Genomic DNA, 27314 nt, shown 5'->3' with positions numbered 1-27314 from the left:
TAACGGTTCAAATCCCGTCACAAATTTATATCTGTATTATTTTTATTGTTGGTATTATTATTTTATCTGTGATATTATTGTATCTGTATTATTATTATTATTATTATTATTATTATTATTATTATTATTATTATTATTATTATTGTTATTATTATTATTGAATTCAATTCTGTAATCTGATTTCGCTATGTAGTAATTGATTAGCGCTTGCTTGATTATAGTTAAATTGTTATGTATATATATACAAATGCGTGTGTGTAGATTAGCATTTAAACATGTAAAGTACGATTTTCTGCATAATATCAGATATGAATCTATTGTGTGAAATAACTTTTGACATTGCAACTCATGTTGCAATACTGTTACCATAACTGTCGCGTCATCGCTCTGTTATTGAATGATTTTAGTGATGAGCTCATATTGAAGAAACACCTAGAGTGCCCCAGGCAATTTCAACATTGTATGTAACATTTGTAGCCAGGTGGACGTGACATCATTGTTATTTCTGGAGATTACATAGGTGTGACAGTTAATGGCTATATAAGCTGATCGTAACTTATAGTGTCAGTCATTTGGAAGCTGAGGCCTCAATCGGTCAGTTCAGTTGGAAGGAGAGACTTGCCATGAAGTGTTGTAGTCGTTTGGAAGGTGAGGCCTCAGTCGATCAGTTCAGTTGGAAGGAGAGACTTACCCTGAAGTGTTGTAGTCGTTTGGAAGGTGAGGCCTCAGTCGGTCAGTTCAGTTGGAAGGAGAGACTTACCATGAAGTGTTGTAGACTTTTTGATGGTGAGGCCTCAGTCGGTCAGTTCAGTTGGAAGGAGAGGCTTGCCATGAAGTGTTGTAGGCATTTGGATGGAGAGGCCTCAGTCAGTCAGTCATTTGGAGAGAGAGGCCAGAGATGGTCAGTGAAGGAGATAAATGGAGATACTTGCCATGAAGTCCATTGGAAAGGGACTAACGAGGAGCAATGATATGGATACGTAATCGTCAGTAACCAAATGGATTATATGTTTGGAGTGTGTTACGTATATCTGTTCAGTTCACTTCTTGTATGAGTTCGATGACAGCCGCACACGCTATGGTGACTACTCTATTAGCTGGAACATCCTTCTTTGTATCAGTCTGATAACGACTTTGAAAAACGTTGGACAACAGCGGTATTTCTTCTCGGTACACATCAAGGAGAGTGTAGGATAAGGAATGAGGAAGTGAAGTTAGTAGTAGTTACAGCTAAGTATTGTTGCTCTATGCAATGCTAAGACGATGGCAGTTTACCAGGGACGTTTCGGACTTCCCGACGACAGATGGTACGAAACTTCTGGTGTGAATAAGCAAGAGGTCTGCTGTGAAGTGCAGCATTTTGAAAGGCTTTTAAAGTTGGGGCACCCAACCTTAATGTTTTCATTCATAAAGTGCCACTTATGTTCTGCAGCACATGCCAAGTATGAGGCATTTATGTATTTAGATTACACTCAACATCTTGAATTTTTACATTCGTAAACACTCCTCACTCTACATCGTGGTAATGTGGTGTGATAAGGCAGTTCTGAATACAAAGTATAGTTTCACACCACGAGCAAATAATGACTGCACTCGAATCAGAGATAGGAGTGCTGCTTGTGCCAAGAACAACAAAATTGATGTCTAACACATAACGGAACGGAGGCAGTGTATCCTGTGAAATATATCCGGACGCCCTCCACGCACAGCGAAGCGTAGGCCGGTTCTGTGGTGTACACAACCACTGTAAATGAATAAAAAATTTAAAAATTAAGATCCGTGTCATGTCGGTTTTCGGCATTCATCTCATCGTGACATGTGTACCTTTCTATGCGTCGCACAAATAGTTTGTACTGGCAAAAGCCTGACAGTATCTTGTGGTTTTCGGGTGGTGTAATTTTTTGTACAAATTTACATCCTGTGTCCTAAGGTCTTGTTCGACAAATGTGTGCTGATTTGACTAGACCTTGAATTGAGCAACAGAAGCAATGATCTCCTTAGTCTTGTAACCATTAACTTTACGAGTACTGGATGAGATTTTATCTGTCCCGTACTTATCCGAACAGTATTCATAAAACTAAGCACAGGCGTCATTTTAATTGCTCCTGTATGGCGTCTTGTCAGTAAATGGAATGATCTACTTTGCTCCAAAAAGTGTCTTGGCGTAGCGAAGAGAATTTTTACCCTCAGTTCTTCTTTTTCTTCGCCCTATAATAACACTGGTTAACATCTCCTACAGTGTTGCTTGCCACTGTAGTTTCTGTTCGTTTGTTAAGCTATACATTATGGTCGATATTATCTAGATTAATTGCTTTGTTCTTGAGTGAAGTATTGATAAATACAGGGTCATTTGTTTAGACCGTGGAGCGCATTGTAAGGCAGGTGAGAATTTTTGTAGCCATAGAGTGTTTTCATTCAGCAATTCCGTGTTTTACATTGTACAAGTTCTTTATAGTTTGCGGTCCTCCTCGATTTATGAACCCTTAACGAGAGATCCTTGATACAGAGGAAATTAGTGGATATGAGGCGGCGGAAGCAGATATTTTGCATGAATGTTATCATAACACGGACAGTGAGAATTAATTTTCTGATGAAGAAAGTAACGTTGGGAGTGATTTATCAGATCCCGATGGGACTTTAGATTTACTACATATTACCATATTGTCGGTTTCTCAGCACAATCCGGAGATTGGCCAGTACAGATGCAGGCGCCTCGGAATGCCCGCGTCATTGTTGAGACTACGTCTCGGTTTGCTCCAAGGCTAATTTAGGAATGAACTCGATGGATGAAGCTGTACGCATAAACAGGCTTCGGTGGTGGGGTCGTGTGAGGCGAATGGACGAGGATAGGTTTCCTAGGAGAATAATGGACTCTGCTATGGAGGGTAAGAGAAGTAGAGGTAGACCAAGACGACGATGGTTAGACTCGATTTCTAACGATTTAAAGATAAGAGGTATAGAACTAAATGAGGCCACAACACTAGTTGCAAATCGAGGATTGTGGCGACGTTTAGTAAATTCACAGAGGCTTGCAGACTGAACGCTGAAAGGTATAACAGTCTATTATGATAATGTATGTATGTATGTATGTATGTAATACTACAATCTGGGCAAATTTGCAAGACAGTTGTTTTATCATCAATATGTTCTACGTTACTATGCGCATAGGAGGAGGCTTTAACTATCCTAAGAGAAAGAAAAAGTCGTGACATTGTTTGAAACAGTCTATGCTTCGTTTTATCAATCATAATTATGAATTACAAGGCTGTATTAACCACGTATAGGCGTGCGCTGTAACCAGGAATTTCGACACAAGAAGCAAAGGCGGGGAAACGACCAACATACGACAATAGCATTACAGAATTTAGCGCGCGTCGCTACGAGTTAAGAACCATGTATTCTGTTTGTAAAGTAAATTTCATACTATTTGAAACACTAATTAACTATAAAAAGGTGAAGGGAAAAAATATTTTCACTAGTTCCAAGCTCTCATGTCTAGTCTCACCTAGCGATGATAACCTCCTCTCCGCTAAAATCTCAATCATTTACGTCATTTCTATTCCTTGCAAATGTTTTTATTATTCGAGCACAATGCCAAAAGATGTCAATGATTTCCTTTAGGATATCCTTCTGTGAAGTAAATTAATGGTAATTTTAATTTTATTGACTACTGGTTGGAAATGTAATTTGTAATTGTAATTGAGTAAACTATTACTGAGGTAACCATAATTCGCCCAATTAACTTGTCCTGACCTCTTACCGTCACTGATTATAACACAGAACGAAGTAAACTCACTGTTGACGACGTACGGGACCTTTAAAAGCCATCGGGATCATCAACACGAAACATTAAAACTGATTCCGAAATTTCCTCCTTACTAAGCATTAGGTCTAAGAAGTTTAGGTAGTAATAAATCAGATTGCAAATTAATGTGTCCTCCAGCGCGCTCATTCATAAAGTAGGGAGAGAAACATAGTTTCCAGGGGTTCTAATAGGCTTCACTCATAATGGTTATGCTAATTTCCTAACAGAAATGTTTTACCGAGCGAGTTGGCCGTGCTGTTAGGGGCGCCCAGCTATGAGCTTGCATCCGGGAAATAGTGGGTTCCAACCACACTGTCGCCAGCCCTGAATATGGTTTTCCGCAATTTTCCATTTTCACACCGGACAAGTACTGGGGAAGTACCTTAATTAAGTCGAAGGGCGCTTCCTTCCCACTCTTGGCCCTTTCCTATCCCATAAGACCTATCAGTGTCAGTGCTACGTAAAACAAATTGCAGAACAAAATAGAAGAGTTGTGGAGGATAGTGTATATTTGTTACTCGCTTTAGTAAGTCTGTATAACAATTTATTAACACCTCTACTAGTAGACACAGTTAGTACTACATAAAATTTAGGGATAATTAGATGTCCAGGCGAAATTCTGAAGAAACGCGGGAAAGTTTTCCATAATCCCTTCAAAATTGGGACGGCTAACAACCGTAAATTGATATTTGTTTCCTTTTCGTTTCCATACGTGAAGTAAAATCTTACTTCCAAGCTGACGACGTTCAATTTACACGTGGCAACCTGAACTACAGTCCATATGTTGTAACCGTCCAGGCTTCTCCAGCCCTACTAATTTTATATAATATAATTTTACGCGATATCATTTGATATCAAGTTTATCCGCCATCGGCATTTATTCATAATAACATATTTATTCAACGTCTATCATTTGTAATCAAGGCCTTTTGGAATCATATTTTATATATGATAACATCGCTTTATTATTTAAATTATTATATTATGTAGGATAGGAATTCATTATGTTGTAAATACGGTCAATATGTTGAGACATAGTTGTTTTCATTTCATCTCATATTTGTGCATACGGAGGGTTATTCTTGAAGCTGGGGATTTTGCGTGACTGTATAACAATTTATGAACACCTCTACTAGTAGACACAGTTAGTACTACATAAAATTTAGGGATAATTAGATGTCCAGGCGAAATTCTGAAGAAACGCCCATGGGCTTGGCGAAGGCAGTATACAGCGACCCGCGCGTGAGGCTTGCATACCAGCAGAGTACATCATCGCCACGCCTACTGCACTCGACAAGAAAGAAGAGAAGGGGAAATGATAATGCGATCTACGAATCAGATGTTTCGTTATATAGAGATCTGAGATTGAGCTGTTACCTAGAGTGGGGGAGCCCGCTGATATTATCAAGTGCGGAGCGAGATACTTTCATATACTCCATCACTACTACTTCTACTGTGAACATCTACTTTGAACGACGTTATTTGATTTTTGAAACAGTGTGTGGTCGCTCCGCGACATAGTTATTTTTGTACAATGTGTTATCGCTTCGATACAGTACTTAGATGCGGTAATGTTATCGGATCTGCGTGAGACGAAACAAGCTTACGGCTTGTGTAATTTTCAGTAAATATTCTGGACGAAGAACTATGTTTAGTTCAAGTCTACGGAATTTGGTACAAGTCTGTACCACATAAATAGTATAGCTCAGTTGGATTGAGATTTTTACTAATATGGAAAAATTCATATCTCTGAATTTTCTCCTCTTACGATCAACGCTGATCAGTTTTTACAAGTATAGGGCCAATGTCTAATTTAAAGACTAGGCAATTAGGGAGTGTTAGTCCAGATAGCCCATACCACATCAGGGAAGGAAGGAAGGAAGGAAGGAAGGAAGGAAGGAAGGAAGGAAGGAAGGAAGGAAGGATGCCCTTGGAGCAAATTCTACATCGAGAAGAAGAGAACGAGTAACCACGGAAACCAGATGACTTCAACGGAAGCTGCAATTGGTGAGCTTCAATTAGATAAAGCAAGCAATTAGTAAATTCAGTAAATTCTAAATCCCTCCACGCTTTAAGGAACTTTCCCGATTCATCTCATTTTTTAAAATAATAAATTCATTCGTATTTTATATTGCGTTAATTTTCTTTCTTAAGCGATACTTAATGGTTAATTATTCAAAATCCTACCCCTGTGATTTAATTATAAGTCTCTATGCTAGTAAATATAAATTTTGGTTTACAGTTTTGTTTAAAACTGTAACCCTGGCGCCCAAACATTACATAGAGAAATGGGAAACCATGGAATGTTAATTGTTTCTATTTGCGTGGCAATTTGCTGGCAAGCCACAAATAGTTTATTTGATATTCATGTGTCCCAAGATAATAACTTTCATCTCCCCAAGTGTTATGATGAGGGGTAGAACAGTTACAATGTGCCTGATATGTATATTTCTTTTGTTTCACAAACTAAGCACTTAGGAAGAAACAATGGTTCATTCATATTCACAAAACAGAGCTTTAACAAAATAAGAGGCAGCCGTTGGACTATCACCACTCTTGTTTACTGCGTACTGGAGAAAGTAATACAGGACTGGCATCAGATACTGCAAAGTAGAAACTTGTTAAGATCTTTGAGGTTTGGGACGAAAAAGAATGAAGTAGAAATCTATTGCTTAGCTTTTGCGGATTATATAGCAACAATGACCGAGAATTTTTGAAATTGTGGCAGAAGAAGGCCGCCTCTGTGGTCTAGTGGTTAGTGTGCTTAGCTGCCACCCCCAGAGACCCGGGTTCGATTCTCGGCTCTGCCACGAAATTGGAAAAGTGGTACGACGGCTGGAATGGAGTCCACTCAGCCTCGGGAGATCAACTGAGTAGAGGGGGGTTCGATTCCCACCTCAGCCATCCTGGGAGTGGTTTTCCGTTGTTTCCCACTTCTCGTCCAGGCAAATGCCGTGATGGTACCTAATTAAGGCCACGGCCGCTTCCTTCCCTCTTCCTTGTCTATCCCTTCCAATCTTCCCATCCGCCGCACGGCCCGTGTTCAACATAGCAGGTGAGCCGCCTCGGCGAGGTACTGGTCAACCTCCCCAGTTGGATCCCCCGATCCAGTGTCTGAAGCTCCAGACACTGCCCTTGAGGCGGTAGAGGTGGGATCCCTCGCTGAGTCCGAGGGAGAAACCGACCCGGGAGGGTAAACAGATAAAGAGGAGGAAGAGGAAGAAGTTAGAAGTGGCAGAAGAAATAAATGTGCTGAAGGAGGTAGCAGAAGAAACAGGCTTATGGATATCGTTTGCAAAGACGGAAGTATTGTGAAACATAAATGACAACAAGACACTTCTGAGCACCATATATGGAACAATAAAGCGTGTGCATGTTTAAATACTTTGGTGAGTGGACCCAATGAAACGGACTAGACACAGAGGGCATAGTGGCCAGAGCAAAAAAAAAAAAGAACAAACGGAGGCAGCTTTCCAAACCACACGAAACATATACAGCGTGATTCAGCCGCCCCCTCCAGTGTTGTTTTATGCAACCCAGAATATTAATTCCGTCCTGAAAACATCTGCCCTGCCTGTATTCTCAGAAAACACAATCGGTTATCTTGGTATTTACCGCCTCAACTTGACAGGAAGCCGTAACGTTATACTCGCATTGAAGACTGGAAGACATGTGTGTGCCTTCTAGATCACATTAACATGACAGGCTGGCGAAAAAGTACATTGATACTGTGACCGCAGTTAGCGTAATACTTGCTATAAGCTGCCAGGAGTGCCGTATGGAACCGTAGTGTAGTTGGTAAGGGCGTGGTGGAGCAGGCTTGCATGTGAGGAGGGAAGCTCGAGTCCAGGCTGTATTTTACACATTTTTTAAATATCTGTTGTTTTTTTTTTTTTTTGCTAGGCGCTTTACGTCGCACCGACACAGATAGGTCTTATGGCGACGATGGGATAGGATAGGCCTAGGACTTGGAAGGAAGCGGCCGTGGCCTTAATTAAGGTACAGCCCCAGCATTTGCCTGGTGTGAAAATGGGAAACCACGGAAAACCATCGTCAGAGCTGCCGATAGTGGGATTCAAACCTACTATCTCACGGATGCAAGCTCACAGCTGCGCGCCTCTACGCGCACGGCCAACTCGCCCGGTGAAAAATCTGTTTAATACGTACCGCACGCAGTGTAAGTTCAGTACCCGCTTTCATGCAAAATATGTGTGAATGAATGTGTCTGTGGCACTAAGAAAGGCCGATTAGCTAGCAGGCTGGACACATACAGACCGGAAATAATAGGAACACAACTGCCTTGACAATGTTTTATCGCAGCAAATGCTCGATGTGATAACTGCTTTTGTTTATGCACATTCGAGCCCTGTGTCCAATAGATCGTCTTGTGCGCTGAAGCATTCCATGTGTAATTGCTCGGTAGGCGTCCATGATGAGTTGCCGAAGATGGTCGGGGTTTTCCGGGACTTGAGTGTAAACGACGTCCTTCAAATAATTTCCCCACAATAAGAAGTCTAACGGCGTTAAATCCGGTGTTGTGGCGAGCCAAGGAACAGGGCCTTCTCGTCCTATCAATTTCCTCGGTAGATCCTCATTCAGATGGTTACGAACGGGCAAAGCCGAGTGTGATGGAGCACCATACTATTGCAACCACATCGTCAAACGAACGTGCAAGGGCACGTCCTTCAACCAGTGGGAGTTCCTGACGCAGAAAATGCAGGTAGCGTGTGCCCGTCCAATGGTCCTCAAAGAAATAAGGTCCAATTAGGCGATCCCCCAAGATTCCACACCAAACATTCACTCCCCATCGTACTCTTGCTGAGCGGCCTGTCGCACCCAGTTAGGACTGTTCGGACTCCAATAGTGCTTGTTGTGGCGATTGACGTTCCCATTATTGTGGAAGCGCGATTCGTCCGAGAAGATATGCGTTACGAATGCTACATCATTGTCCAGCCTACCTAATAGCCACCGTCAGAACTCCCTTCGAGCTTAAATATCCCGCCCATGGAGCTCTTGGTGTAGTTCAAGATGGCATGGATGAAATCTACGTTCATGCAGTATTCGCCAGACGGATGGATCGCTGGTGTTCACCTGTCCTGCAGTCGCCCTTGTACTGATGTATGGATTATTACGAGCTTCCTCCAGAATGGCCTCTTCAGTTTCACCCGATGTAACGGGCTTATCGTGGACTGGTGGCTGGTTCGAAATAACGCCGCTCGTCCTTAGGTGTCTTTCAGTACGCCGGAATGTCGTAGCAGCCGGGTGTCACCTACCGGGATGACATTCCTGGTACAGACGTAGTGCCTCGCACGCGTTTTGTTTTGCTTCGCCGTAAACAATGAGATATTACAGTACATTGAGGCCCTAACCTGTGGAGTATGTGCGGAACACAAGATGAAATAAAGGCATCATTCTACTATTTGAATGCGGCAAACGTGGGCCTGTGTTTACGTATTCAAACACCATACCGATGCAAAAAATATTTGAACATGCAGGATTTGAACTGGCGATGGTACGTTTCTGTCGATTGCTAGAGGAACGCCTAAACACATCCGCTAAGCTACTACTCTGCTGGAAACAAGCCGGTAGTACGATAAGAGCAGAGTTCATACGTCATCCGTTTCGGTGTGTAAGACATTAATTACTGGACTGTTACTTAGTATTATGCATTTAGTCCCCTCTTCGTTACACCCGGTCACGAGGCATGACACATTAACATAGTTTTATATTAAAAGAGCGTTGCTATACGATTTCAATGCGTCATGTTTGGCGAACGGGTGATATAACATTTTGCTAGGGTTCAGAATCGTGTACAAAATGTGCTCACTGTACATTAGTACCATACAGTACGCCTGCAGGAGAATAGCACCCCTATAACCATGTTCACGTTAGTTGGGCTGCAGCAAACGATATTGGATGGGGCTGCTGAATCACACTTTATAAGAAAGGTGCTTTTTCTAAATACAAAATTCATCATTACAACACTGTCGTCAAACCGGTATCTCTCTGCGCATCAGAATGCCTTATCCTCTCTCAGAAATGTGCGGTCGCTAAGTTAGGGCAGAAAGAGAGAAAGATTTCTTAGAACATTCTTGGGTGAAAATACATTACGGGATCTACATAATAAGATCTAGACAAGAAATCTACTCTAAGATAGAGAAGATCGCGGGCACAATGCCAAAACGTAGGGCTCGCTTTTACGGTCACTTACGACTGATGGACGAATATCGATGTGTAAAATCCATTGTTAACAATTTCAACTCAAAGCCAAAGACAAAAGTTCCTTGCTACGTTAACGTCAAGAAAGACCTCGAAGATATGGCCCTACGAACAGAAGACGCGCAAAAACGATACCTTTTCAGAATAAGCATGGTTGCTTTTGGGACTTGGGGATGTGAATTGGATAATTGGTCCAAAGTATTCGGACGAACGCCACAACGATCTAGTGGAAAACGTTCTTTTTTGCTGTTTGCTTTAATTCACACCGACACAGGTAGGTCTTATGGCGACGGTGGGACAGGAAAGACCTAGGAATGGGAAAGAAACGGCCGTGGCCTTAATTAAGGTACATCCCCAGCATTTGCCTGGTGTGAAAATGGGAAACCACGGAAGACAATCTTCAGGGCTGCCAACAGTGGGGTTAGAACCCACTCTCTCCAGGATGCAAGCTCACAGCTGCGCGCTCCTAACCGCATGGCCAACTCGCCCGGTAGTAGAAACGTACTGGATCAATCGAAGACTGCGTAAACGCCAGAATGTAGTGGATAATGAAACTTATCGTGGTCCTTATTGGCCGATTATCGAATAATAAATAAATAAATAAATAAATAAATAAATAAATAAATAAATAAATAAATAAATAAATAAATAACAATAAAATACTAATAATAATCATAATCGTATGGCCTCAGCTATCGTAAGCAAGCCAACTGGCTGATTGCTCGTCAATTTTGACGTTCCGTTTTACTCTAGGTCTACTAGAGAGCAGAGCAAACGGAATCACTCTTGGGCGTCTAAGGATGAGTTTTTAATTAATGTTGTCCTGTAAACACCAAATGTGTCCCCAAAGATGCCTACATCGCGCGACATGGAGTGTCGAATTGACTTTTCCCGCCCTCAAAAAATCCGACTACCTCTACTGGGTTTGAACCCCCTATCTTGGGATACGGAGGGATTCTTATGTAATTACACATTCCATTCCTTTACGTGTGCCGGGCTAAGTGGCTCAGACGGTTGAAGCGCTGGCCTTCTGATCACAACTTGGCAAGTTCGATCGTGGCTCGGTTCGGTGTTATTTGAAGGTGCTCAAATACGTCAGCCTCATGTCAGTAGACTTATTGACACGTAAGACACCTCCTGCGGGAATAAATTGCCGCCCCTAGGCGTCTCCAAACGCCTACATGTAAAGTGATCGCCATTACTAATCTCAAGAAATCCATCATGATCTTTAAGGACCATGCTTGCAGAGCTCAGATAAATGTCACATGTGACATGAGAGCGACAAGGTCGTACCATTTGAGACGACAGCATTTTTAACGAATGATGCACACTTATTATTCCTTTTATTGACAGTCTCACTACGCTGTGCAATATAGTGTCTCTCTTTTAAAAAGGATTAGCAAGTTTTATCTCAACAAAATGAGATTTTTCTACCTCTACACGTTCTTAATATGCCAATCATGATCATTATATTTTAATTCGACACACTTCATCAGTGTTTATATTTGTTTCCATAAATGTAATAAATCGAATTGTTGGATCAATGCTCTTTCTTGCTCCATTCGTCAATAAGCTCTTCTTGGTCATGCTCACTTAAATGAGATACTAAAGGCATTCCAGCCAAACTTGCGAAAATAATCATGAATCTGCAAACAGGAAATGCCACACAAATTCAGACGCATGGAAGCAAAACAAGACCTCTCTTGATAACTAGGGGAGTTACGCAAGGTTCTCCTCTGTCCCTAATCCTGTTTAATCTCGCCATCAATCAAATTCTGGTGACCTTAGCGAAACGTCAATATCTACCCAATATGGGTTTCAATTGAGTCCAGATCATGAAGCTCTAACAGTACTAAGTTTTGCTGATGATGTAATTAGTACTGTAAAAATGTTCTGAATCGTCCTTATTACTTACTCATGCGGTCATACATCAATTACAAGAAATTTGCCTTAACATCAATATTGGAAAATGTAAAGGAATAAGCATCAAACATGGTCACCTCTCAGAAGAAAAACTAATCACTGCAGATGAAAAACAAATACAATGTGAAGAAAGGAGAATCTATTGAGCATTTGGGTGAAAATTTCTCCAATAAAATTACTTTCCAGTCCGTCGAGGTCCTAAATAAGCTCAAGAACACCCCAGTTCTCCTCATTTCTTCACCGGTTTTGCATACCGATAAAAAATTTGTGATCATAAACATGTCAGTCTGCCCCAGTTTGGTATATAAATTTCAGATAGCACCACCACAAAGATTCCAGCCAAATTTGTAAATGATGCCGATATTATGATTAGGAGAGCATTAAAGGAAATTTTACAACTTCCCATGGATGTTCCGTATGATATTATATAAGCTGAAATGAAATTTAAGGGTCTGGGTTTGTTTTATGCATCATGGGAAATATATCTGAAACGTATTAATGCATGCAAAATGTTGATATCTTCCAATAACGTTCTTTTACACTCAACAAGTGACTTGTATCAAGAAATCAGCATCAGCCTTGCCGCACTGAAGGTAGCAGAAACAGAATCTATTCGAGACAAAAGGAATGGTTTTGAAGATACAAAAAGTTCGACTCGAATTGTCTGCCTAGATGGCAAAATAATCTTTCAACTTGTGAAATACGTACGAAATTTGAGACAGATCGAAATATTCACTTCCATCTATGGCATAAATAGCCGAGATACGACGAAATGTCCTAGGAAAAGAAATATAGGCCACTAAAGGTGTCGTCAGATGGCGCAATGCGTGTGTCGATACGAAGCACAGTTGTGCCACAGTAAATTCCGAAATAAATGTCTGCACTATCTCCCGCGCATATTCCGTCGCTCTATCTTACCTCTATAATATAAAGACACAAGGCTAACTGACTGACTAACTAACTCATTGACGTTAAGGTTTTCTCACTTCCAGATTTGCCAGAAAATTGAAATTCGGCAGACTATTAGCTATTATGTTTAAACCCATGGGAAAGTACCAAAATGTTCAATTTATTATTTTTATCCCCCTGTCTCAAATCAAATTGGCGGACGTTATGTTGCAGAGCCCCAGAAAATTAAAATTTTGCAGTGTTATAGGTCTTAGCCTATAAACTACGGAGAAATTCAAAGATGATATGGGCATTTTGGCATATGCCGTGTCAAGCAAACAAGGCAAACTCTTTACGCTTCTCAGAAAACTTCGCTCTGCGTCTTCAGAAAAAAATTTCGACTGTCCGCGAGGCATTCTTCTACAATAATGAGCGTTTGAATTTAAAATTATTTTATCTTTGTAGAATCGTTGTGGTACGCTCGTTCGTCACCAGGTGGCTCGCTGTAGGCTGGCACAGCGTTCCAAGCGGGAGCTGACGACAACATTATCCTCCAAACACGGCCGACTGGATCCCTCGCTGCGCTCCGTAAAGAGCTAGCTAGAGCGACGCATCAAGTCGGCCGTTCTCCAAATGAGATGTTACACACGTATGACATTAACTCATAACACATAGCTTGGAATGAACCAACTGGTGATGACGAACATATGAATTCGGAAAACACCGAAGCGAAATAACAGTATAGGAATGACAGGGAAGAGAACTACCTACGTAAAACCTTAGTGGCCGGCAACCACGTATTAACTGATAGCCGATGTCTCTGTTGAAATTGTTAGGATTTTATGTATTCAGACAGCTTCTCGTATAATCTTGGACCTGTAGTGTTTAGTGTTGGTAAGAGCTCGAACATCTTGAAACTCGACATCATGACCCGACTATAGCTATTGCTGGTAGAGACGGATATTCCTTTGATGTTCTTTGATGCGAGACCCAATGGACTGGCATGTTTGGCCAATGTACGAGGAATTTTGTACACCTTTGGTATTTTGTTGTCTTAGGTCATAACGATAAGTCATAGTAAAGGGAATATGCGAACATTTTTAAATTAAGTGCATTTGCAATATTTGGCCACATGTTTCACTGATATTACATATTTCACTGATATTTACTACATTTTATGTACACATTTCGCACTTTAATATTGCATTAACATCCGGGCCCTACTTATTATACTGATGTGTGCGAAAGTCCCTGTACTTTCGGCAAGTTATGCATTATCCAAACATGCCGGTCCACTGGGGCTCTGTCAAGGAACACTAAAGAAATATCTGTCTCAACCAGCCAGACAGTCAGCAATAGCTGAGCATGCTCTATCGCCGGGTCGTGATGTCGTATTCCAAGATGTCCTAGCTCTTACAAACTCTAAATACTACAGGTCTAGGATTTTACGAGAAGCTGTGGAAATACGTAAAATTCCTAAACATTTCAACAGAGACACTGGCTATCAATTAAGTAATACGTGGTTGTCAGCCATTAAGAATTTACGTAGGTAGTTCTCTTCTCCGTAATTTCTATGTTCGTATTTCGTTTCGGTATTTTCCACATTCTTATGTTCGTCATCACCAGTTGGCTCTTGATTTCACTTTTTAACCATGTTGTCCGTGCTATTTTAACGGCGTGTTGTTGCTTTTCAGATTAACAAAATTAGGTGCTAAGTTATAGTTTAAGCATACGTGGTTAAACTTAATGTCCTCATTAATGGTTAATATTTTCAATTTTGTGCTCCTAAATTTAAAGGCTTTGGATGTTTCTCGACCAATGAATGACGAATTATAATCATTACAAAATGTCAAAGCCATTTCTTATTAACAGTGCTGATGTAGTTATTTTATTAATATTATTAATCAAATACAGTAGTATCAGCACACTCATTTTTAAAATAATAATAATAATAATAATAATAATAATAATAATAATAATAATAATAATAATAATAATAATAATAATAATAAATCACCAGTTGGTTCATTCCAATCTATGAGTTATGTGTTAATGTCATACTTTCATAACGTGTGTAACATCTCATTTGCAGTTTAATGTTGTCGTCAGCTACCGCTTGAAGCACTGTGCCAGCACACAGCGAGCCACCTGGTGACGGACGTGTGTACCACTACGATTCCTCCATGGCCGACCTGATGTGTCGCTCTAGCTAGCGAGCGCAGCGAGGGATCAAATCAGCCGTGATTCGCCAAAGGTAAAATATTCGTAAATCCAAACCCTCATTATTGTAGAAGACTTCCTGTTGAACAGTCGAGATTTTCTTGACATGCCATAAGCCCAAAATCCCATACCATGTCTACAAGTACGGACCGTAAAGCATCAATATTAACAAGTTCAAAGATGTTCAGATATGTAATATTTTACCCCCAAACAATATCGACATTCTGAAGCAATTTTAACATCGTTGCAGACCTTCGTTTTGAGGTCTTTTGTGGCTAAACGGTAATTCCTATCAAAAGGAGGATTACACTTCCTTGTGCCAAGAATGAAGATATCTACAACTTTCGTCCTATTACGTTTTGTCATATTTCGACCCTTCCTACCTTATATGTTTCTTTTCCATCCATTATTTTACTGCTTGAAACACTTATAAGACAGGTAGAATAACGAAATTAAAAGAATCCCTTGTCACATCCATTAGACATACGAAATAAAACTTTCGTTAATCTAGCTGCCATGTATGTATGGGAAAACGGAAGGAAGATGTGGAAACACTACTCAAGTTTCAGCCTGACATAAGTTTCTAAAGCAATCTAAGGTGGAGCTGATGGAGATATGATAAAATGTCAAAGAACCAAAATTGTAGATCTTTTCGTTGTAAATACGCGTGCCAAGTTCCGAGACTGCAGCTGTCCTCTAGATTCGAAATATTATTTCTCAACTCGTGGAAAACGTACAAAATTTGCCCCAGATCGAAACGTTTACTCCTATGCAATATACGAGAAAATGATTATTCTAGTAGTAAACACATAGTGCGGTCCGGTAGCGCAGTACGTTTGTAGATGCGACATATACCGTTTCGCCGCAGTATTTTTGACCACTTCTAATTCAGAGCAACCGGGGTTTTGGGGGTTGAGTTCCCAACGAGCGAAAGAGGGTTAATCCTCTACAACGATATTTCAGGTAAGTCCGTTTGTGCATAAAATAGTTTGTTAAAATTAATCATCAATACGTCTCTTGATATAATTTACGTTGTCACTTTGGTGTCTCAAATCATTATTGAACGGAGCTCTTCAATTAAAAATCGAATAGAATGCTTGCAAATATAGTGACAAGGCCTTTCCTTTAATATTTTAACTGTAAACGATTTGTGTGGCAGGTTGTGTGTATTTCTTCAATATCTACAAAAAAAAGAAACTGGTTGACTATCATAAAATATCGAGGACTTTAGTGTCCCATGTCATAACCATAAATCATAGCAAAGGGAATATTCGAACATTTTTAGTGCATTTGTACTGTTACATATTTTACGAGTTTTACATATTTTACGAGTTTTACATATTTTACGAGTTTTACGTATTTTATGAGTGTCACATATTTTACGAGTTTTACATATTTTACTAGTGTCACATACTTTACGAGCTTTACATATTTTACGAGTCTTACATATTTTACGAGTTTTACATATTTTAAGAGTGTCACTTATTTTACGAGTTTTACATATTTTACGAGTGTTACTTTTTTACGAGTGTTACATATTTTACGAGTTTTACATATTTTACGAGTGTTACATATTTTACGAGTTTTACATATTTTACGAGTGTTACATATTTTACGAGTTTTACATATTATACGAGTGTTACATATTTTACGAGTGTCACATATTTTACGAGTTTTACATATTTTACGAGTGTTACATATTTTACGAGTGTTACATATTTTAAAAGTGTCACATATTTTACGAGTTTTACATATTTTACGGGTGTTACATATTTTACGAGTGTTATATATTTCTTTACAGTTTTATGCAACATATTTCACAATTTGATATTAAAAAAGTCCAGGCCCTAGTTATTTATGCTTTATTTATCCCTTGGGGGGATGGAAGGTAAAGGCTTCCACTATCCGTAACCTCGGCACTTGATGGGGTAGAGTGTTTAGCTCTAAGCTCGGCCGCCTTTGCCGCCAGGAATTACCCTGGTACTCATTTTTGGTGTAGACTGAGTGAACCTCAGGGCCACATGCACCCCCGGAGGTGGAAATCTCATTTCTTAAATTTTACAACTTCCTGACGGGGATTCGAACCCACGTCCTTCCGGGCGAACCGAGCACGCCTTTACCGCCTCGGCCAGGAAGCCCCCATGCATTTAGATCAGTTGGAATTAAGTCTATGCCAGTTAACCTATTTGAGCCCCGCCTTTTCTGGGTGTGCGATGGTGATAAAATGAAACTGCGAGAGACTTTAGGTGCCGGGAGTGTCCGAGGACATATTCGGCACGCCAGATGCAGGTCTTTTGATCTGTCGCCCGTAGCCGACGTGAGCGTCGTGATGAGGACGAAATGATCAAGACGACATATGCACCCAGCCCCGTGCCAGCGGAATTAAGCAACGTTGGTTGCAATAAACTACCCTGACTGGAATAGAACCTGGGTCACCTAGATGAGGTAGGATTCCGTCCTCGCAGACATGCAGATCGCCAGTAGGAGTCAATTCGAAAGACCTACACAAGGCCTCTCCGAAGAAAATGCATCATTTGTATTATTTGTATTATTATTAAAATTATTATAGCCCAATAGCGTCAAAATGAAGTATATGCAACAAGGCAGCTGGGGAGAAATTTCTGAATCATTTGAAATGAAAACAGAAGTCAATCAAGGGGGTGGACTACCTCCCTTACTGTTTAATTTACTTCTGGAAAAAAGTTATTAGGATATGGTAAAATGAAACTAAATGTATAAATATTGGTAGATGTTTCTAAAAAAATCCACCTTAATAGCCTAGCATTTGCTGATGACTTTGCTATCCTATCCAACAGCAGACATGAAACAATCCAGTCTGTAGAAACACTCCATGAAATAAAAGACAAAACAGGACTCCAAATTCCTAATGAAAAAACAAAGTATATTGTTGTTTGTTTGTTTGTTTGTTTGTTTGTTTGTTTGTTTGTTTGTTTGTTTGTTTAGTCCTCAGCCCGAAGACTGGTTGGATCCTCAACAGCTCTGCCATCAGCTGTTATAGATGGCCTAGGCATCACTGAAGAGGCGTACTAGCGAAATGACGAGTGAGGTAGTTTCCCGTTGCTTTCCTCACCGAGCCAGAAGTTGTTATTCCATATCAGTCTGCCAAGCCCACTTAAATGCAAGCACCAACCAACCCTATGAGCAATATTTTCACGCCATTCATAGCAGGGACTGGCTGCAGAAGGAATGGCATTACTAGCATCACTCATACCTCAGTCACTTTCATTTTGTCAAAGCCAAGGATACAGCTGAGACAGATCAATGAAAGTAACAAAATTGCTCTAGCCCATACCAGAGGACATAGTGCACTGTAAACACTAGGTCCGCCAGCAAAGGCATAAAAGTATATTGAAGGGACTATGTCAGGTTTCAACAGTCAACCGTTAATCACCAAATATTGAAATATCTCTCAGGTAGGCAACATTAAGTTTTATATAATAATGTCACCCCTGTAACTGTATGTATCTTATAGTGTCACTATGAAAACAAAGGCATGAAAGAAACGCAAATAGTCTTTTAAGTTTAACAACATGTAAAAAAATGTTAGCTTGGTCAAGAAATACCACTGTTGTAATTTTTTTGTTTATATGTACTAACTATTGTACACCCCTTGATGTAATAAAGCAATTCACCCACAGGCCGAAACAATCCTTCCCATCTCCTTCTTACTTCACATCCTTAACCCCTCTCCTCAATCCTTCACTTCCTCTTCAACCCGCCCGCATCTTTTGGCCAGAGAGCGGGTGTAACCCTCTAGATGGCCCGCCCCACCCCTTCAGGGTGGGGAATGAAAACTTTCATAGACTAGACTTTAAGTTTCTAGTTGAAACTATTGAACCAGCAAGATTAAGTAAGCAAGCTAACAGTGAGAAAATGCAAAGCTTCAAAGAGCATACAAATTTACTTGGAACAGGTACAATAAAGTAACTATATCAAAACTGCAAAATTACATTATAACAAAGTAGTTAAAACATAAGCGCTTTATGCATCTGAAACTAAAATAATTGGTGGTAATTCTCAAATAAAGATGATCGAAAAACAAGAAAGGAAAATCCTCAAAATAATCTTAGGACCAAAATACAAAAATGGAATTTGGATGAAAAATACATCACAAGAAATCTATCAAATTAAAGGGAAAATCACAGATATCATCAGGAAACGGCGATTACAATTTTATGGGCACTTGTATGGAATGGATAATAACAGAATCACAATGAAAATTTTAAACTTAGCCTTATCGATGAAAATTCACAATAATTGGCTAGAAGGAATCAGTGAAGACCTACATGAAATTGGGTTCATGAAGAAACCATTCAAAATAAATTTCAGGACCTTATTTCACAAACACAAATTTTCTGTAAATTGCATCCGGTTAAGTACAGGAAAGACTAAACAGCCTGAAATGGAACACAGCGAGAGGGAAGAGAAGAAGTTAAAAAACGAAAGTGCTAGTAAGTTCAGACGCCCTCCTTACTTGGGCATAGCGAATAAGACGAATACTTTTATCACCGTTTAATACCCTTTTCCCTACAGTATTTATTTACTATCCGTGTGCTCCTTTAAGTGAAAGAGTAACTTAATTGTCGGGACTTAGGGACTTCTTATTAGCACGCAGACTTGTGGCTTCTCATTCTTCAGAGCAATATTCCTTAACACCAGACAAAATAAGAATCAGACTGACACTCACCTGTACTATGTACAGCGAAGTAAGTACAAAGAGGACGATTTGTGTCGATGTCATGTTTACAGCAGCGCTTGTAACTGGTGAGTGAGGGTATTTTGTATATACGCTGTATTATCTATGTCTCCAGTTATGAAACTGCGATAATTTCCGCGGTGGGCAAGAGGGACCACATGCTATGTGTTAACTTTTGACCATGAAAATCCAGTGCTGCTAGTGACGTCATTCCCTTGAATTAGCGATCAAAATCACCTAGTTAAGTGTAAGAAATTACCAGAGCTCATTTTGTAAATTGGATTTATCGTTGTCGAGAACAGTAAAATTGTTTCCTCACAGATAGTTTCGAAATTAAGACTAATTATGGAATAATTAGGAGAAAAAGTGATAGAGAATCCTACGAGTATATTAAGTATTGGCCCACCTATGTGTTACGTGATGCTCATGATGAATCTGCCTGTCATGCCACATTAACCAACTCCTTATTTACACCAAGGAATACGGAAAATATTTAAATACAATAGACCCTCACTAATCTGGGACTGGAGCCTGTTTCGAGTATGGCGTGTAATAACAAACCAAGCATAACTGGTTTTTAGACATGGATAAGCAGCTGTGGCTGGTGGAATATCATCTATGGTATCCCCTGACTGTCGTACGTGGGAAATAGAAGGGCCTCATGGGAATGTACGTTGGTGAACACGGTGCCCTTAGATGAGTCCTGGTATTGCTTTCACTTGTGCCAGACTCCTCACTTCCACCTATCCTGTCCGACCTCCCTTGGTCACCTCTTGTTCTTTTCCGACCCAGACAGTATTCCGTATGGAAGCTTGGGAAGTCCTTCTTATTCAAGCCGTTCGTGGTGTTCCTTTTTCTCTGTCCGATACTTTCATTTTTCGAAGTGTCGGGTGCCTTCCAATTTTTCTCTCTGTTTAGTGATACATAGAGGATTGTTGCCTAGTTGTACTTCCTCTTAAAACAATAATCACCGCCACCACCACCTTTGACATGAATATGTTTTGGGCCGGTTGTCTAACTGGGATTAGCATCATCAATTTCCCGACGCCATTGTTACCATGGCAACAATTTTTCGTCTGTGTACACTCGGTCGGTAGAGTTATCTTCTCACAGAGCGCTTTCTTCCTGTAACTAAGAGTTTGAGAAACTCTCGTAGGAAGTCCTCCTTCTACTCCTCAGTCCAGAATTAAAATCCTTCATCTGACAAGGAAACGAACCAAGGGCCTTCGAATAAGAGACAGCGACGGCACAGGGCTGGCTAATAATAATAATAATAATAATAATAATAATAATAATAATAATAATTGTTACATACTTATTTACGTGGAACAGAGAGGCGGAAGAAGCGTGAGGTCTAAATGATTGGACAAGGATTAACCAGAGTTTAAGTACAGTAAGCAAATCACTTTAGAAGTTCATTTTTTTCCTTCGAAATATGGAACAATTCACAAATGATGCAGATGGCAAGGTACCTTCAATTATTTACCAAAATCTTAGACGCTCCAGAATTTACATAGATTAATTCAGGGATTTTACAACATGAGAAGCTCGATAACTAAAAATACAACGTTATAATGATTTAAATGCAACTCGCCTTGAGTAGCACAGTCAAACTCTTTGACCCGCACGTCCTAAGATTCTGGCAAGAGGAAGGTTATCCCTTCTGGAATTTATACAGTCAAATGAAGGCGATTCCATAGTATCCATAATATTTACAAATCATTTTACATCATAATACAATTTGCACGATGCGGGCTATGAATTTACACCTATGACGGCGTCGGCCATCATCACAGTATAAAGCAGTAATACACTGCTATACAAATATCCCTACATAACTGATATTAAAGCTACCCTCGAAGATAGAAAAGATTTACAGACTTATGTGGCCTACACTACTTGCCAAATAAGGGTTAAATTTACAAGGTCGAAAGTACCCAGTGAAATGGAGGCGGAAAACCAAGCACTCCAGTTTAATTTTACAGGCAAGATCCCTAAATAGGCGTCCAGCCTTAAGACATGGAGGGTAATCACACACTGTTGGGTGACAAAGTGCTAGAGGTTTTAAAGCCGAAAAACCAAAAGAAATGTAGACGGTTGAGATGGACTCGCAGCTGTGAGCTTGCATCCGGGAGATAGTGGGTTCGAATCCCACTGTCGGCAGCCCTGAAGATGGTTTTCCGTGGTTTCCCACTTTCACACCAGGCAAATGCTGAGGCTGTACCTTAATTAAGGCCATGGCCGCTTCCTTACCATTCCTAGGCCTTTCCTATCCTATCGTCGCCATAAGGCCTATCAGTGTCAGTGCGACGTAAGGTCCGTTGATGCGGAGAGCAGTTTATCCATGTTTTGCAACGTGTTGTATGAAAACCAGCGATACTTTGCAGATAAGAACCTGGAGATGGCAATTGTGAATTACTGCAAAGCCAACTGAGGTAAGGATTCGGAATTCCAATTTCTTTAACCCTAGTGAGGTTAAGCCAATAGTGGTTCCAGTTATAGTTCTTCTTCTTTATCTGTTTACCCTCCAGGGACGGTTTTTCACTCGGACTACGCGAGGGATCCCACCTCTACCGCATCAAGGGCAGTGTCCTGCAGCTATGAAACTGGGGAGGATGACCAGTACCTCGCCCAGGCGGCCTCACCTTCTATGCTGAACAGGGGCCTTGTGGGGGATGGGAAGATTGGAAGGGATAGACAAGGAAGAGGGAGGGAAACGGCCGTGGCCTTTATTTAGGAGAAGTGGGAAACGACGGAAGACCACTTCAAGGATGGCTGAGGTGGGAATCGAACCCACCTTCACTCAGTTGACCTCTCGAGGCTCAATGGATCCTGTTCCAGCCCTCGTACCACTTCTCAAATTTCGCGGCAGAGCCGGGAATCGAACCCGGGCCTCCGGGGGTGACAGCCAATCACACTAACCACTACACCACAACTTCTAACTTCAACCTACGTTGAAGGAACCGGTCAGAGGCCGCCGACTTTCTGACATGGCATCTGCACTCCGCGCAGTAGGGCGCTCCTTCGCTGTCAACAGAGAACGCCTTGCTAACGGTCTCCTACGGCTTCCCGACTTCGCAGGTAAATACATTGAAGGAATGTTCTGAAATTATAGTTGTTAGTCCATTAAATATTGCGTCCTATCGATGCTGGCACTGTCCGTCTCCACGGCTACATGGTCTGCGTGCTGGTCGTTGAGCACAGGCGTCCCGGGTTCGGTTCCCGGCAGGGTCAGAAATTTTAACCATAATTAGTTAATTCCCCTGACCCGGGGACTGGGCGTATGTGCTGTCTTCATCATCATTTCATCCTCATCACGACGCGCGGGTATCAAATCGAAAGACCTGCATCAGGCCACGCGCCATTATTATAATATTGGCACTATTTACAGCCCTCGTAGATGAACCGTAAAAGCAATGGTAGCATCAACATGACGCCTAATAGAAAAGATCAGGAGAAAGGTATTTGCCATTATTTTCCTCTTTCCTTACAATTTGATTTACGTCGCATCGATAACACAGATAGGTCTCATGGCGACTAGTGGGATAGGAAAGGGCAAGGAGTAGGAAGGAAACGGCCGTGGCCTTAATAAAAGAACAGCCGCGACATTTTCCTGTTGTGAAAATGGGAAAACACGGAAAACCATCTTATGGGCTACCGACAGTGGAGCTTGAACCCATTATCTCCCGAATGAAAGCTCGCAATTTAGTGACCCTAACCACAAGGCAATTTCCTCGGTATTGCTTTCATCATTGGATCAGAACGTGCTATTTGAGCACGACTCAGCCTCATTGTAATCTGGAGAGAACCGAGTAGCTGATACAACCACAGGAACATCGTGGAACGGGACCAGTATGGTGGTGGTAGCGTCATGCTCTGGGGCAGCATCATGTTGAATGGCAGCTTTCATACTGTCAAAGTCATGAGACTGGGACACATTGCTCTGGCTTCTGCCAAGAGACAGATACAAAAGCATTGAACCCATTAATAATAATTTCGTGTGGCTATTTGTAGCCGAGTGCAGTGCTTGGAAGGCAGACCCTCCGAAGAGGGTGGGCGGCATCTGCCATGTGTAGCTAACTGCGTGTCATTGTGGTGAAGGGTAGTGTTATGTGTAGTGTGTGAGTTACAGGGATGTTGGGGACAGCACAAACACCCAGCCCCCGGGCCATTGGAATTAACCAATGAAGGTTAAAATCCCCGACCCGGCCGGGAATCGAACCCGGGACCCTCTGAGCCGAAGGCCAGTACGCTGACTATTCAGCCAACGAGTCGGACATTGAACCCATTAAGAAATGGTAACAGACGGGAACTTATGCATAACGTTTATATAATCTTTGAACGTCGTGACTCACATCTTCCCTTATTTTAAATTCTCGTGGCTGAAAAAGCTGAATATCCTGTAGACAGTGGCACTAATATCTCCACTGCTCAATGGACATACATTTGAATCCTCAAATTTTAGCTCTATCTCCTCATTTCCATGACATAACACCAGATTAACTTCTACCCTTACGACAACCGTTAATCACTCGTCAGTATACAACCGCTTCTTTCACGTGTGTTGTCCGATACTCTGGAATTCCCTGCCTATCGGCAACTTACCCGAAATAGCCTCATTTAACCTTTCCCTCCATAAGAAAGCATTTTGAAACTTTTTCCTTCAAAGCGATTAGTGTGTGTCATATTCCGTACGTATTCCATTGAGTAGTATTGAGAGATTTTTAAAGGAAGAGAGAAGTGTTCCCTGGAGGGAAAGTAATTTGTTACTTGCAATAAAAGAACGCTAAGAAAGACAACTTAAACCGATATGGATGATGTTCGTAAGGATCACCTCTGCATTCTCGAGGAGCTCTGGTTTCAAAATTCTCTGAAGACTCTCCTCATCATTTTTGTTGCCTGCCGGGTTTAAACTCAACTTCCCGCCGAACTCAAAAGCATATAGGCCTGACACCAAGTTGAAAGTCGGCCGACCCAATACCATGCGCACCTGCGTCATCCCCGATGTTCATCCTGCCATATCCGAAGATGAGATTTGCTACGCCCTCAGCACCGCTGGCTACCCAGTCCACGATGCCCACCGGATGTTGGATGCCTCAACTTCATCACCATCATCGCAGGTTCTTCTTTATCTACCTACATTAGACGACTGGAAGCGCCTCCTTGACACCGGAATGTCTATACACGACCGATACTACTTAGTGGAGCCTACCAGCCAGCCCAGCTTACAGCAGATCCCACCACATTGCCCGTCGTCAACGCGCCTCAACACAGGCCCCTGCTACAACAAACATCGCCCTCTTTATTCCCTCATCACACACCTCCCACTACTACCACCGCGACCACTACGATGTCAGCCACTACCCTCCACCATATTCCTGTTACTACCGTTATGTCATGCCATCCTTCGCCTGTAATGATATCCTTCCTCTCTTCTACCCTGACTTCTACACAATCGTGTCCCCAGGAAATCGCCGATAACATCCTAGACTCCCCCGCCATGTCACCACCAGACGACACCGCAACAGCCGCCGCAACATCATCGCAACCGTCGCAACCACCACCTGTCGACACTATGTCAAGCTGTGTCATACACGGCGTAGAACCTACCATCTCGGAACGGGACATTCTCCAAGAACTCCAGGCAGCAGGCATCCCCGCTCGTCGTTCGTTCAGGATTTACAACGCCTCCGGCCCTACGTTTATGGTCCGAATACACCTTCCCACCGCCAACGATGTGGAACAACTTATCAACACTGGTGCCTACATCTTTCGACATCGCTTCAAACTGGAGCCCTCACGTTACCCACCCCAACCTTTTCGCCATACATCCAACACTCCCTTTCGTCGCCCCGGCCAGCCAGTCCTTCATTTCAATCTAGTCAACCCGTCCGTCCGCCCACCCCTACCCCCACCTAATATCTTCTATCAACCTCCTCCGCAACTTGAACTCCTCAGACTCCTCACCACCTCATTATGCAATATAACCGCAACATTACACCTTCTAACACTTCAATTCCATCCTAGCCCTCTCATCTAAAACTTGTCAACCATTGCACTCTCCTCTGAATATTTAATCCTTACACACATCTCCGATAATTAAATACTATCCGCACACACCTCCTAATTCCATACATCAAATTACCCTCCTCACCATACCATAACTCCTTCTCCAACCTGCCGAAACTCCTGGCCAGAGAGAAGGCGTTACCTTCAGGGTGGCCCGCCCCTCCCCTTCAGGGAGGGGAATGAAAACATACTAAAAAATGTTCGTCAGGTCAATAGATGCAGAGTGGTTCTCGGTCCAAAAATGGCCACGGATGGTCCGTGGTCCAACAGCTCTGCACTCTGACCGGCCAACCGAGCAGGGGAGAGGTGGCCGTGGCTCTACGCCTCTGCATTCGGGAGACGAGACAAAGCTGGACCTCATGGCTGGCGTCAACTGTCGGCTGTCCTGAGAATGGTTTTCCGTAGGTTTCCTTTCTCCTACACTAAGGCGAATGCCGGGACACTTCCTAGTATAGGCCACAGCCGCCAACCCCCTCACCTTCTCCGAGTATCTCCTTCACCGTAACAAATCTCCCGGCCTGAGAGAAGGCCTCACCGGTTAAGAGGCCCGCCTCCCCCTTCAGGGGAGAAATGAAAACATTTTAATAGCAGTATCTTCGTAAGTACTTACGACCCTTAACGTTCTACAGAAACGAAAATTGGCCGATAATCTATACAGATAAAACGTGTGTTCATGTATCGCTTATTAAGAAACACGCGTGCAGTGATAATCAGAACAAGGGTCTGCTACTTCCAGGTCCTGAGGGCCAGTGAGCTATCATTAAACAGAGTATTGCTCCCAGAAATATAATCATCCGAGCTTAAGGAACTTTTTGTATCCTGCTTAAAATTTCCAATCATCAGAAGTAATTTGTCTTTCTTTCTTCATCCGTTTACTGTCCAGGGATGGCTTTTCCCTCGGACTCAGGGGGATCCCCCCTTTACTGCCTCAAGGGCAGCGTCCTGGAGCGTGAGACTTTGGGTGGGAGTGATACATCTGCTATGCCGAACAGGGACCTTGTAGGGAGTGGGAAGATCGGAAGGGATAGACACGGAAGAGGAAATGAAGTGGCTTGGAGGAGAAGTTGGAAACTACGGGAAACCACTTCCTGGAAGGCTGAGGTGAGAATCGAACCCACCTCTACTCAGTCGACCTTCCGAGGCTGAGCGGACCCCATTCCAGCCCTCGTACTACTTTCCAAATTTCGTGGCAGAGCCGGAAATCGAACCAGGGGATCCGAGGGTGGCTACTAACCATCAGAAGCAATGCGAGTGCCTATCAGTTACATTTGTTGATACATTACTATGCTCTTGAAAATCATGTGACGAATGTTTTGTAATATTACTACGATATTAGCTGTCAAACTCGTTTTGTAGCCCCAGTAACCTCGACAAGACATGTCCCGAGTAAAGGTCACTGATACTACACTTCTTCACGCTGTTCATACGTTCTGCTGTTTCAAAATGTATTATCGCCGTAGGCGCGCATGAATT

The 27314-nt window shown here is 41.9% G+C and overlaps 1 protein-coding gene across 1 annotated transcript in view; it reads right to left on the bottom strand.

Moving 5' to 3' along the window:
• Positions 1 to 19833, bottom strand: part of LOC136866981 (uncharacterized) — a 41738-nt gene extending 21905 nt beyond the window's left edge. Inside the window, exon 1 of the mRNA XM_067144075.2 lies at positions 19764 to 19833. Within this exon, the coding sequence (XP_067000176.2) occupies positions 19764 to 19817 (54 nt within the window). The 5' untranslated portion in view covers positions 19818 to 19833. The remainder of the gene's footprint in view (positions 1 to 19763) is intronic.
• Between the last annotated feature and the right edge of the window lie 7481 nt (positions 19834 to 27314).

This window comes from Anabrus simplex, chromosome 3, assembly GCF_040414725.1.
Source record: "Anabrus simplex isolate iqAnaSimp1 chromosome 3, ASM4041472v1, whole genome shotgun sequence".
Taxonomy (NCBI): domain Eukaryota; kingdom Metazoa; phylum Arthropoda; class Insecta; order Orthoptera; family Tettigoniidae; genus Anabrus; species Anabrus simplex.
Note: the sequence above shows the minus strand (reverse complement) of the source record. Positions and strands in the feature narration are given on the sequence as shown.